At 43.4% G+C, this 15,023-nt stretch overlaps 1 protein-coding gene across 5 annotated transcripts in view; it reads right to left on the reverse strand.

The window, feature by feature from the left end:
* ELMO1 (engulfment and cell motility 1) overlaps positions 1-15,023 on the reverse strand; it is a 291,965-nt gene that overhangs the window by 128,837 nt on the left and 148,105 nt on the right. For 3 of the 5 annotated variants that reach the window (XM_079947572.1, XM_079947570.1, XM_079947571.1), the window contains one exon: positions 3,064-3,172. In XM_079947572.1, the coding sequence (XP_079803698.1) occupies positions 3,064-3,172 (109 nt within the window). The other 2 variants (XM_079947575.1, XM_079947576.1) reach the window with 2 other exon arrangements.

The following is a 15,023-nucleotide window of genomic DNA, read 5'->3' on the forward strand; positions in this document are numbered from 1 at the left end:
TTAGACCACAGCGCCACCTGCTGCTCTGCCACTTACGGTTTAAGTATTCCATTGCAAATGCTGCAGGGTAATTGTTTCTGATAGTCTGTCAGGGCCAAACTACATATTACCTTAAACACCAAGCTTAAATTACCTTAAATCACCAACCCAGCTCTCCTTGTTTCTCAGGTCCCACTTAACTGGCTGCAGGTGAGCAAGAAAATGCTGAGCATTATGATGTCATGTTACATGTCTGATGTAACTAAAGGTTGCCAAGAGATGAGAGGAGAAAATAGTGGCATTTAACATACAGTTAACATACAGTTAGGCCTTTAAATTTGGATGTAGGCCTGTGGCTACACACTAAGATCAGTATGTCACAAATTCGCTCAGAAGTTTGGTATATCCGTTCAATTCATAGAAAGCCATATTATAAAACCACAAGAGTTTCATTCACATAAAGTACTGATCTGACCAGCAGCACAACCAACCACCATCTTCAGTGTTTAACCCCTTCCCCCAAAACTACTGACACCACCTGGGCTGCCTCCCTGCACCCAGCCATGAGGCTCACTTTGCAAAAACCATCTAGGAAGCTGCTAACCGGGTCTTGAACCCACAACATTTAGTAAGGTGCTTGAGTGCCACTATCCATGGTACCTGCCGCTGATCTTACAGTATATATGAAGTGGAATTTGTAGAGTGTAGGAAATAAGCTGAATGGTCTAGGTACCTTTCAAATAATGTAATGAGTATTGCAACAAGCATTGCACTTTTAAACACATATTGGTATGGACAGTAAAAAAACCTGATATGGCTCTTGGTGTCTTACGGCATTTAAATACAATTCTAACAGTTTTAATAATGTTTTTATGGCAAGCGCTAGATTGCATATTATTTTTTGAAGGCTGAATCACCAACTTTGCACTTTAACAAAGTTTTGATCATTACCTATTCCACAAGACAGAAGGAACTCATAGTGTCTTTTAAATTATGTATTTCAGAAGTTATTTTTAAAAGTGCATTCCTGTGCAACCCAAGCAAGCTATGAATTTCTACAGGAGGAGCAACTGTGGCATAAATACATATTTTGAAATATTAAGCGTCTAAACTGTCAGATATACCTTTGTCCTAGACTGTGACAGATTACTTCAGGATTGCAGATTTTACTGAGCAATACAGCCTTTATTGTCAATAGAAGGAATCATTCTGTAAGCACTCCTAAAAGTGACAGTTCTCACAGCTCAGCGTAACAAATCAGATGTATGTGTTTGCGGAACACAGAGTGCCTGATACATCAAAACTACCTATTTTCTTTGGAAGGAATATAGTTTGCTTGTAAATAATTCTATGTTGTGGTTATTCTATGCAATACACTCCCTGTTAATGCCAAACAAAGATCTAAACAGAAAAACTAGATCGTAAAGTATTGTGCATTAAAGATGTCAATGTTATCCCCTAAGTTGCTTGAATTGGGCCATAAATGAAATAGTTCGAATGTGTGGCATTTACTGCAGTTCTGGAAAATGCTCCGGAATAGAATTCATCAAATCTCCAAATGGTTTCCAAATTCTTAGAGCACTAACAAAAAAAAAATAACAAAAACCTTTTATGGGCCTACAGAAAGTTGACCATTCTGCCCAGCAAGTCAAAGGAGGAATAGCAAGAGAAAGCCTTTGGCTTATGAATTCCTTTGTCTTGTCCTTTTACTCACACCAACATGCATAGCATTCCTAAAACTACAGGAAAATTTGACACGGTATCTTAGCACCTTTAATATGATATGAAGTGAGCAGATAAAATGACCACATTAAACCAGAGGACTGAGCAGATACTGTGACCCGGTTCGCACGCCATGGTTGCTTGTTAAAACAAACTATGGTTTAATGCAGGGCTAGGGAACTGCAGGCCTGGGGAACATTTGCTGTTTGACCCCCCAGGACCTCCCGTGAGCCCTACTCTGACCCTCCAGCAGTGCTTTTGCTGTGTCTTTGAACAGAGGCAACGCCCTGTGTTTGCCCGGATGTGGCTATGGCTGGAATGTGGCAAATTGCACAGAAATAAGAACCACGCCTGTCGTTCTCCCCATTTCTATTTCTGGCCCAAGCCACTTTTGCCACTGGCATATAACTCCGGCAAGATTTCTCATGAGCAGCTGCAACCCTTGGGCTCAGGAAGGTACCCCCCCCCCCCCACTCTGGCTGATAGTGAACATGCTGGCTCCCACCGCTGAAAGGTTCTCACCCTCCTTCTCTCCTGTTGTTTGCCAGTCTGGTTTGCTGTGACATTCTAGCCTGTGAGTGGTAACCAAGGTTTATTTGGGACTTGGTGTTTTGGGGGAAATAAACCACGAGCCTGGGTTCAGAGGTCACAGCAAGCCAAACCCTGGCTTGTTTCCCAGCATGGTGGCAGCAGTAGAAGCAGCAGCAGGGTGAAGTATGGAGAGAGCCCCACTTAGAGAAACTGGAAGCTGCAAAATCCACCGTTTATTGCTGGCTACTGATGTCCACCACTGTAGAATACTTTTTGGAGCCACTTGATTGTCATTAATTGTTTCTGATTGTTTTAACTGTATTTTTAATTGTATTTTATGATGTGCTGTATGTTGCTTTGAGATGCCCGCATCACAGATGGTAATTTCAGTATTTTAATAAGTTTTTCAAAAGCAAAAACTGAAAAGAACACCCAAAGCTATGATATTTGGTGATGCACAAGTTGAGTATGTATGGCACTGCAGCATGGGGGGGGGGTCATTAAAATTCATTGAAATTCCAGTCCTTGGGGGGGGCTGTTTTCGAAACACTCTACCCTTTATTGTTCAACTCCTTAATATATTGTCTATTGTTACTTTGAGGCTTCAAAGCACATACATTTCAGTAATCCTTGAGGCACAAAAAATGCCACCCAGACTTTTGGAGGTGCTTGCAAAAGGAAAACCTTTAGGTGCAAAATGTGCCTGGCGCCCTGCTAATTTTGAACCCAGGGTCAGTGGGTGGAGTCTGTAGGAAATGTTGTGATGCAGTTCACCAGACTACTCTCTGTACACTACAAAATGCTTGCTTAAAATGCACATGTGATACTTACGTAACTCTCCCACTTTCAGGATATCACACAGCATCTTTGTTAATTCGATACTACTTCGACCAAAAGGACACTCATGCTTGTCTTCACGGCTGCTGTTTTCTAATACAATCTGAAACAGGAAGAAAGAACTGAAAGTTTACAACAGGAATAGCCATGTCTTCTCAGTAAGCATCATAAACAGAGTTCAACTTATTTAAATATTATATACTACCTTTCAAGGCAAAGAGCCCTCTCAAGGAAGTTCACAAAGAGAGAACAAAATCTCCCTTAGTACCCAAACAGTGGCCAACTGATGAATAAGGTACACATAAATAAAATAAGCAGGAGGGTCAATGTCAGACAAGCTTCAAACAGGATAAATTATTTTTGTTCCCCTTCTAAAAATTGTTAAATTCATGTGGGCTAACTTTGAAGGGGGGAAGCGATGTTCTTACCCTGCTTCAGGCAACCCAACAGTCAGAACAGCTCTATGGTGAGAGCAAACTCTGCGTCTGCTTCTGGCACACGGATGAGGAGTGGGTTCGCATGTAATGCCAAGCCATGGTTAACCAAGGCTTATAAACCAACAACAAACAATGGCTTATGAAAGTCATTTGTTAGCAGCCAATAAACTATGGTAAAGATACAGTGGTGCCCCGCAAGACGAATGCCTCGCAAGACGGAAAAGGGTTTTATGTTTTGGAGGTGCTTCGCAAAACGAATTTCCCTATGGGCTTGCTTCGCAAGACGGAAATGTCTTGCAAGTTCCTGCGGGTTCCCCCCCCCCTTTTCTAAGCCGCTAAGCCGCTTATCTGCTTATCCGCTAAGCCGCTAAAAGCCGCTAATAGCGCTAATAGCACTAATCCGCTAAGCCGTCAATGGGCTTGCTTCGCAAGACGAAAAAACCGCTAGACGAAGAGACTCGCGGAACGGATTAATTTCGTCTTGCGAGGCAGCACTGTAGTCAGATTAAACCATGGCTTTGCATTAAGTGGAAATCAGGCCACTATAACATGTTAATACTTTTATTCCATTATTGCAGTGGGTTTCCAACTTATGTCCTTTAGTTCAGGCAACCATTTGCATACTAGTTTGTTTGCTGATGAAGCCTTGTACATTTTTAGCAAAAAACAAACAAACTCCATACTCATAACAGAGAAACATTAGACATTCTCAATTTATGCCCACTACCACCCAGGTATGCTGGGCACCATCAAATTTGCTTGGAAGATCTGTGCCCTAGAAGGCACACAACCTTCCTCTGCAGCTGTGCATTGCCAGAGAAAATAGTACAGTCTTTCAGGGAATTCCCTGATAATCTTCCAAGGAACCCAGGGTTGCCTAAGAACCGGCTTTGAAAACCACCATACTAATGTGCACAAAAGAGTATAAATAGGGTGAAGTGATACACACTAAATGTTATAGTCATTATGCAATCTTTAGATATTATAAATACAAAAATTAACCACACTCCTGCACTAAATCCCACCTTAGTTTCCAAATTAGCATTTTTAGAAACTAAAGTGATATGTAGGCTTTCTGAGAGCTATCTGCAGAACCATTAAAAGGATTGTCTAGCGCATTGGAGATAGAAAAGTTTGGCTTATGCACCAAGTAGTACTTTCAACATAGCTGAGGAGTGAAAACATTTTCACCTGATATAGCTCTGACTACAGCTGAGCATAAAATGACTTTTGTCTTTTTAAGCCTTGGCCCAAAACCATTGGGGAACTCGGGATGGTTGCAACTGCACTATAAAACACAAAAATGCCACTGCTAACATCACATCTAACTGGATGGTGTGTTTGAGTTGGACCCTGAAAACCTCACCTTTCATTAAAAAGCAAAACCACAAGTTTCTAGCCTTTGATAATTGTTGGGAAACAACCCAATCAATGTTTCTACAAGAAAGAAAGAAAGAAAGAAAGAAAGAAAGAAAGAAAGAAAGAAAGAAAGAAAATATCCAGATTACAGTGGTACCTCGGGTTAAGTACTTAATTTGTTCTGGAGGTCCGTTCTTAACCTGAAACTGTTCTTAACCAGAAGCACCACTTTAGCTAATGGGGCCTCCCGCTGCCTGAAGCATCTGTAACCCGAGGTACCACTGTACAATTTCAATGGTCAGGCTTCCCCACCCCCCAAATTTACTCACATAAATGAGGTACTCCCTATGACATCCTCTCTCCACCCCACAGTTCTCTGTCCTCATATAATTTCTGCCCTCTCCTCAGCAAGTTCCCTCTGCAATAACATGTATTTATGCAAATATGCAACATGGTGTAATGTCATGTATTTCTCCACCCCACTCCTCTCCAGCAAGAGTAAATAATCTGGATGAAGGGCAGAGAAGTATGACTGTTGTCTTTAGAGATGGAGGATTTCACATACGACTGTGCTGCACTTGGCTTCCAGATTGGAACACAATTTCCAGCTGGACTGCGTGCTGCTTTGGATTGCTAATAGCAACTCCTTGAACTTGGTCTTGGTAGCAAATTGCCAACCAGTGCATATATGTCGACATCAGCCAACTGCGGAAACTGACCCCACACCTCTGGCATTGGGTACTTCATCTAGAACTGCAACAACTGCAGAGTCAAGGTCACTCAAGGCAAGTGACTTTTTCCTCCAAAGTGTGCAGCCATTTGGACAGTGGGTCTCTGAATGTTAAGGAGAAGCGCTTCTGATCATTGCCAGGGCGATGTGACTTGTAGTCCAAAACATCTGAAGGACACCAGGATGAAGAAGGCTTCCATAGCCTAAAGAGGACAGACAAGTCCTCCATGTTTGCTGGGACAGGGGTTATACTTGAGCAATACCATGCTCACTGGGGTTATGACTTGCTTAGATCATGGTGTCAGGCTTCAATAAGAAAAACCATGGGTCAAACCCATGCTCTGCTATGATCTTGGTTGTCTTGGAAAAGCCACTCATAGCCTAACCTACATCTCATGGCTGTGAGAGGCTCTGAAAGCAGCTATGAGGTTCTTCAAGGAAGAACAGATGTGAATGACATAAATAAAAATAGTTTCTGAAGAACCCATCCCCTTAAAATCCACTCCTTTCCCATATAATAGCATCTTAATATGGGGACATTGTGCAGGGGATGAAGTAAAGCCTCTGTGCTGATAACATTCTACTACCAGCATCCAGACACCCAAGCTCTCATCTCTTAAATGTGCCAAACATCAACCGCTAGAATTTCAGCACAGGACAAACTGGCGACTAAACAGAAACACTGGTAGACTTGCCAAATATCTCTGGCTCCTAGTCTTTGTTGATGGAGAAAGTGGTAGAAACTCAGCAGCCCATGCGAATACTTGGTGGCTGAGAAATCAACACCCTTGGTGTCTCAAAGCATTATTTTCCCCCTGCTGCAAAAATAAAGGTTTAAACTACACCTAGTTGCGAAATGCTACGGGTAAAGAACTGCAGGTAACCTAAGAAACGCTTCTGCAATTTCTGCTTTTACACTTCTGCAGATTCCCTTCAGGAACACAGTACATATTGAATGACTCACTCCTTCTGCTTTAGAGCCTTTCACAGCGGAAAACTCACAGTTCTCAAGTATGGCAGAGATGATAAAAAGGCTGAGCCAAAAAAACGCCAGCCATGGTATCTATTAGATCCCTCCATCCTCATGCCTGCTACTCTCTCGTAACAAAAATTAAACCCTACATAACAGAAGGTGCTACTTGGTTGGCAATTTAGATACAGATAATAGAAATGGGTAATAAAAATAAATGACGAGACAAAGTAAAATGAAAGGACAGAGAAGAAGGCAACAGACTCCGTAATGTCTTGGTTCTCACAATTCCATTTGCTGGTTTTCACATTAGACCAGCATATTAAGTTTTCATGAGTGGATAAAATATTTAATGGTGGCAATGAGTCTGCATGTCTCATAAAGCAGGGTTACAGCAATCCATTAAGACGATCTGAGAACCAGTTGAGAAACTTTGTCGTAATTTACATGGCAAATAAAATGGCACTTTGAGGAATCGATATGCAAAACAGTTTTCAACATCTGTCCATATTTACAGCACTAAGGAAAGGCTCTTCATTCTGAGGAGCGCAGCTAGCAATTCTGATGTAATGGCAAAAAAGTACATCCCTGCTTTTATTATAATGCCATGGGAAGCTGGCAGTATGAATAACCAGAAAAAAAATAAATATTACCAAGTTTAGCAATAGATATTTAAAGCAATGGCCATATTGGTAATCTGCCATTATATTGGAATGTTTTTCATGCTCTAGTGAAACAAATGATTGCCGATGCCAGCAAATATATAGCTTCGAAACACCAGAGTTGAGTGACACCATCAGCAGAAGCTTATGGCTCAGCTCCTGCTGGACTTTACCTGAGGAACCCTGGATACCTCTGCCTTGGTTCTAAAAAACCTAAACACAGAAAACTAGAATATAGAAAAGACTAGATTTCAATCAAGATTATTTGCTGCCTTCAAGTCCACATACCCTGTGTTAAAATGGTTTAAGTGAGTTGTTCCTTTGTAGCTGTGCCTGAATTTATTTCATCCCTTCATTAAGGCTCACAATTCTGAGCTAGTCCGAGACCTTTCATTCACGGATGTCAGTGCCTGCAAAACTGCCTTTTGTTTTCCGCTCCATTTTGAAAACGCAACTAAAAGCAGGGGGGCCAAGGTGATGCTCTCTAGAAGTTGTTCAACTTCCTTCAGCACCGGCCAACATGACCAATTGCCAGGAAGATGGAAATTGCACTGAAACAACATGTAGAGGGCACCATGTTGGCTACCATTGATTAAAACAAATACTCTAGGTAGCTGTGTATCTGCATGCACCGTCAGTGGATGTGCCATTCCAAATGATCTACTCCCCTGTTTAATGTCTGCAAGTGAGGAAAGAGGAAGGAAGGAAGGAACTGGCTTTAAATACTGTAGAACTGCTGGATTTAAATAGTGTTATTTTGTGTTTAACCAAAAATGATAGGGAGATGAGTGGTATAAGAACAGTGGTACTGCTAACTGCTCCCACCAAATCTATTTGTGTGGTGTAGTGGTTATGAGCGGTGGACTTGTAATCTGGTGAACGGGGTTCGCTTCCCCGCTCCTCCACATGGAGCTGCTGGGTGACCTTGGGCCAGTCACACTTCTCTGAAGTCTCTCAGTCCCACTGTTTGTTGTGGGGAAGGAAGGGAAAGGAGAATGTTAGCCGCTTTGAGACTCCTTACGGTAGTGATAAAGCGGGATATCAAATCCAAACTCCTCCTCCTCCTCCTCTTCTTCTTCTTTTTATTTTTGCTATCAGAATCCAGACTATGGTAAGCAACATTAGGAAATAAGCCACTGTACTAGATTTTGCACTTACAGTAGAGTGTTATGACAACGCAGAAAATGCAATATGCCCAGCACAACAGCTCAAGAGACAACTGAAAAATCCCTGCATGATCAGTTACAGGGTCTCAGCAAGGAAGATTGTTGAAGACCTCCTCTTGGCTCCCTGCATAGCAACTTAGGCCACATTGGGCCAGATCTGTATATGAGCAAATGAAGGTGCCTTGTCTTTTATAGATGGCATTGCTTGATCTGGCACACCGGAGCTCCTAGAAGTCAAAACTGCAACAATGATCAGAAGCACCCCAAACAGATATTTTCTATGTTGCCCTCTGTCAAAATGTGTGCTGGACTACAGTGTGGCTAAATCATTACATTTAAAGGTAAAGGTAAAGGTACCCCTGCCCGTACGGGCCAGTCTTGACAGACTCTGGGGTTGTGCGCCCATCTCACTCAAGAGGCCAGGGGCCAGCGCTGTCCGGAGACACTTCCGGGTCACGTGGCCAGCGTGACATCGCTGCTCTGGCGAGCCAGAGCCGCACACGGAAACGCCGTTTACCTTCCCGCTGGTAAGCGGTTCCTATTTATCTACTTGCACCCGGAGGTGCTTTCGAACTGCTAGGTTGGCAGGCGCTGGGACTGAGCAGCGGGAGCGCACCCCGCCACAGGGATTCGAACCGCCGACCTTTCGATCGGCAAGTCCTAGGCGCTGAGGCTTTAACCCACAGTGCCACCTGCGTCCCTTAAATCATTACATTTACTCGTATTCAAAACAAAAGACAAAAAAAAAAAGGCACGCTCACACCTGTGTGAGTTAACTTGCTGAAAAATTATCAGATTAGATGTGCATGATCTACTCTAGGTGAAGCCGTACATCATATTTTCCATTTTCTTACAAACCTTTAATTGTTCTTCATTATCATTTTTTATATAAAAAGTTATTAAAGGAGCATGGAAATGAATATTCAGCCACATAAAGAAAAATTCATTTATGTTTCTGGTAGTTTCACAGTCTCCACCAGCGAGCTCCCACAGCTTTGTTAATTAAGGCACCTCATGTTACCAAACATGATTGCTTCCATTGTGGCTCTGCTGTTTGAATATTCCTCCATACTAGTTAAGAAACATCACAGAAGACTGTGGGGGAACCACATAAATTGGGTGAGACCGGAGAGAGTGCTGGTAGAGAAATATTAAGCAGAGCAAAACAGGCTAAGCTAGGGAAAACAGTAGGGTTTAGGCACAATTTCCTTTCCACTGTTGAAACTAAATATGCTTATATAACAGTATCAATGCTCTATAGGCAGACTTCAGGCTTGTGGGTCCTACTTCGTTTTTCTCCTAGGAGCCTGAAATCAGGTGGCCTGGTGCAAGAGAAACAAATTTCAGATTAAATAATTATGACTCCAGGGATTTATTTTAAGTAACAGAACTGAATAGAGCACATAGTCCTTCCACACAAAAATCCACTCCTGTTAAATCTCCCGGCTTTCTTCATTTCAGCCGTATAACTGAGACAGGGCCCCATTTCATTGCTGCCACTGGTAAACAAATGGGAATCAGAAATCCTTGCCAATCTACTGCAAATCACACAGACACAGTTCACATGCAACCATGGCTACGCAAAAACGCATGAGTACGCAGGCATTCAGAGGAAAAATCACTGCTGCTCCTCTCCTCTCGTGGTCGTCCTACTGCTGCACTTCAAGGAACTAAGCCATGGACTAGTCATTGCATCTGAGCTAAGGCTCATAGTTTGCCTTACAATACCATGAGCCGTAGGCAAAGTCCATCATTTACCACTGACTTGCACCTGCCCAGTTTTTTCAACACAGCATAATTTTTTTAACTTGTGGATTTATTGACTTTTTCAATATAGATCTTGCCTTTCCCCCATATGGCAGTCAGTTAATACATGGGCAATGCAGCCCTATTATCCCTTTTTAAAATCATTATTTTGTTTTATGTATTTATATATAGCAGTTTTCAGCCTCCCAAAGCAGTTCACAGATTTTATTTTAAATGCAATGTGCCATTAATAAGAATGAATACAGTGAAAGAAGAAAACAGAAGAGCCAAATTAATCAATCTGACAAACGAAACCTAGGCAAAAGCTTAAATGGATTACAAATCACCGTATTTTTCACCCTATAGGACGCACCGGCCCATAGGATGCACCTAGATTTGGGGGGGGGGGGAATAAAGGAAAAAAAATATTCCCCCCCCCACCAGGCGCGGGAAGCCCGAGCTTCCCCCGACCCCAGCCCCCAGAACAGGCAGCTCTCCGCACGCCGTGGAAGCCCAGCTTGTGGAAGCTCTGGGAGATTGCGGGGCTGGGGGAGGGGGAAGCCCGCCGCCAGCCTCCAAACCACGTCGGGAGCTGCGCCTCCCTGCTGTCCCCCGAGCTTGCGGGGCTGGGAGAAGCGGGCTTCTCCCCGCCGCCAGCCTCCAAGCCACATCGGGGGACAGTGGGATGGCGGCATTCCGCCTCCCCGCTGTCCCCCGAGTTTGTGGGGCTGGCGGTGGGGCTCTCCTGAAGCCTGGAGAGCGAGAGGGGTCGGCGCCCACTTTCAGCGAAAGCCTGCATTCGCCCCATAGGACGCGCACACATTTCCCCTTCCTTTTTGGAGGGGAAAAAGTGTGCCCTATAAGGCGAAAAATACGGTATATGTGGAGCTTTTAAGTTTAGAAAAAAGTCAAGTTCAGTGACATGGCAGACATACAGTGGTCCCTTGGTTTACAACCATAATCTGTTACGGAGGTCTGTTTATAAACCAAAGCAGGTTGTATGTAACCCAAGGCGTGCTTTTGCCAATGGGGCCTCCCCCATCGTAATTAAAAAAAAAAAAGGGTTGTAATCCAAAAAAAGGTTGCAAACCAGGATACGCACTTCCAGGTTTGACGTGTTTGTAACCTCCCCCCTAAATAAATTAACACATGATTCAAATTTTGGTTTTGGCTTTTGGCAGAATTTAGGCCACAACTTTACTGATTACAGAAAGTGACTGGTTGCATAGGCTCCGGTTCCACTAGCTCCCTGCCATGCAGGTAGCGCTGACCCAGGGCACCAGCATAGGTCAGTCAAGGGTGAACACCTGGATAAGCGGAAAGCTGGGAATGGGCGAACTCCACCACCCAAATGTCCCTCTGAACTCAGGCACGGGCATAACCCCCACTCAGGGGTTGACCAAACCATCAAGTCCCTGGATTCCTTTAACAGAATACTCTTCACATAGGGATGGCGAGAGCATTCCCCCATCCCTATCTCCTGAACCAGAGCCTATGCGCAACCTTACAAGTTGTGACAATTTGCTATGTGGCAGGCAAAGCCCAAATGGAAACAGCCAATCAGCCAATATTAATAATAATAATAATATGTTTTATTTATACCCCGCCCTCCCCAGCCAAGGCCGGGCTCAGAGCGGCTTACAAACAATAATAAAAACAAGAAGAATGATTACAACTTAAAAACAAAAATAAAATACAACATTAAAATAATGGAACATTAAAATATTAAAATGTAGCCTCATCGCAGGAGGAGAAGGAAAAGAAAGAAAAAGAGAGAGGGAGGGAGGGAGGGAGGGAGGGAGCCAGTGGGGAAAATTCCGGCCGTGCCCCTGTCCCAACGACAGACGACACACAATGGCATAGCAAGGTCAAGCGCAAAGCCCTAAAAGTAGGGAGAGGTAGGTGGGTGTTCCGAATGCACGAGTCAAAAGAGGAAGCTGTGGGTCACGTGCATGGGCATAAATAGGTCCCTCAAACCGTTTGGACTGCGTCCCATTGGCCAGATTGCACCCAGCTTCAAGGGACCTACCAATAGGGTGTTGTGGCTGTCCAAATGTACCCACCCACAACACAGGGTGTCAGTTTTCCAGGTCTCACCGCAATACTCTTTAAGTGCCAAGCAGGGAGAGAGGGAACTCATCGGCTGGGGAAGGAAATCAGCGTAACACCAGGGATAAAGGGGGGCGGTTGGGGGAATCGGAGAGGGGTCTCCAGGACTCTTCGCTGGAGACCAGCGGGGAGAGCACAGGTCCTCCTCTGCCCACACCCACCCTGCGCAGAAGACTTCCGCGCAGGGAAAGTAGGCGTAGACTTGGCGTCAAAGAGCTTCTGTGCTGGAAGAAGTTTAAGAAACGCCCACTGACGGATTCTGCTAGCGACTGAACAGCCACGAAGTGAAGGGCTGTCCAGTCAGGAAAGGTTTAACCAGGCTAACTAGCCAGGCATGGTGGCAACTTACGCATGAGCAACCCCTATACATTCATTACATTAAGGGAGGACCTGATAAATATAATTATTCTCTCTTTTAAATAAGGCATTTCCAAAAGCCAACATCTATGAATGATTGGTCAACCCACCAGGACCGTGTGCAAAAGCCAGCAGGGACTTCTGAAGTCCAAGGCATGCCACTCAAGCTTGCTATAATCTCTTCAGAGGTTGCAAGGAGAGACATTTTGAAAGAACAGCTTTCTCAACACAAAACACCAGCAAGTTTGCGAGACTCTGCCGAATCCACACCGATCATTTTGTCTGGAATTGACACTGTTCATCCATCCAATTATTAGAAATAATCCTGTGAATCTCCTTCCAGGTCCTCTATGTCCCCTCTCATCTCCACTTGAACACAGGGCTGAATTTGATCAGTATGTAAAAGAGAAAAAGAGAACAGAACACGCTGGAACAGGGGTGGGGAATCCTGAACCCACAAACCAGTTCTCGCTCACAGCAAGACTGCATCTGGCCCTTTCAGTCCCCTCCTACAGCTGTACAGCACAGAGAGAAAATGGCTCTGGTGCTCTGTAAAACGTGTGGTTGCAGCTCCTGCCTCTGTAAGAAGACCAAAGCGGGGGGGGGGGTGGTGGTGGAGGGGATTAACAGCAGACTTGTGTTTCCCGCAAATATGCAAAAAGAAGTCCATGTATTTGCAGCTCCATGCATGCAGTATTTCTGATGCAACTGCATAAAGTTTGAGTCTCTAAATAGCTGCAAATGGTGCTTGCAGTTCTGCTGTGCATTGACCTTATTTGCATTCTGCTGGGAATGCCAAATTCTTTTCGCCATTTGCACAGTTAAGATAAGGAGTCTGTATACTTTTTTTTTAACTTTGTGAAAAAAAGAAAATGAAGAGTGCTGTTGAGAGACGGATAGTACACATATGTCTGTTTCCATGGAAAATAGTTCTTTCTTTGTATGTTTTTAAAGGGTGTGTGGTTGTGTGTGGGTTCCATCCAGTACAAAAATGCACTGCCCCTTCCCCTACAGCAGCTTTCCACACGGCTATTGGAGCCCTCAGCCCCCAAAAAGGTTCCTTACCATTACCCTAGAACAGGGGTTGGCAAAATTCTTCAGCTGCAGGCCGGTCCACTATCCCTTGTTAGAATTCCTGCTCCAGGTGGTACATGACACCAGTCAAGCTTGCAAAAATTTATCATTTGCCCGAAAACAATTGTTGGAAATGTAATGAGACTGAAGGTACATTCTTTCACCTTTGGTGGACGTGCCCAAGGATTAAGACATTCTGGGAGATGATTTATAATGAAATGAAAAAGGTATTTAAATATACCTTCCTGAAGAAACCAGAGGCCTTTCTCCTGGGCATGGTCGGCCAATTGGTGCCAAAGAAGGATAGAACATTTTTTATGTATGCAACAACAGCAGCAAGAATACTCATCGCAAAGTATTGGAAAACACAAGATTTACCCACCCGGGAAGAGTGGCAGTTGAAGTTGATGGACTACATGGAATTGGCGGAAATGACTGGCAGAATGCAAGACCAGGGAGAAGAGATGGTGGAAGAAGATTGGAAGAAATTTAAAGATTATTTACAGAAATATTGTAAAATTAAGGAATGTTAGAAAGATGTTGGAATGAAGTTACATGGCTTTAGCAGAAATGCTATAAAGAATTAAGTACAATAGATTGTAAATGGATTAAAGGAAAAAATAATGTTAGAATTTGTTAAGTTAAATGATAGGACAGAAAATTGAGGAAGATGGAAAGGATTTGCTGAGACAATTAATCAAAGTGGAATACAAAAAAAGGGAGGTGTGAGGAGGTCGCTGAAACAAGTAAATGAAAGTTAATAACATTGAAAGTATTGGATGTGTTTTTTTTCTTTTTCTTTTAATTGTTTTAGTTTTATTTTTGTTATGTATATGTAGTATTTTTGTCTTTGTATTGTATTGTATGGTTTTGTTATGTTTAATTCTTTTTCTTTTCTTTCTGTAACTTTTAAAACTTTAATAAATATTATTTTTAAAAAAAAATAGAATTCCTGCTCCATTATTGCAGTCATGGGATTTTTATCTATCACATGACAGTATATGTTTTGACTCCACAGAGTGACAGACACAGGATGTTTGTGTTACTCTGTTCCGTGAAGTGGGACTATTGTCTTTTGTCCTTTTTCTCTTTGTCTGATGCTAGAGAGAGAGGGAGCCATGTTGCAGTGCTCCGTGTGTGTGTTTATATGTAAATAAAGTAGATTAGCCAAAATGCTGAGTTGCTGAGGTCTGTCACGCATGAGGCGCAAACTCTGTGGATACCTAAGTGTGCCGGTGTCGGTTCGCATCGGTCGCTGTGATGTTCAGAATGAGGAAAGCTTATGAAGCTCCCGAACAAACGACCAGGAGGGAGAGAACATGCCAGTCGGGCATGTGTCTCTGC

The sequence above is a fragment of the Podarcis cretensis genome (genome assembly GCF_951804945.1).
Source record: "Podarcis cretensis genome assembly, chromosome: 12".
In the NCBI taxonomy this organism is placed as follows: domain Eukaryota; kingdom Metazoa; phylum Chordata; class Lepidosauria; order Squamata; family Lacertidae; genus Podarcis; species Podarcis cretensis.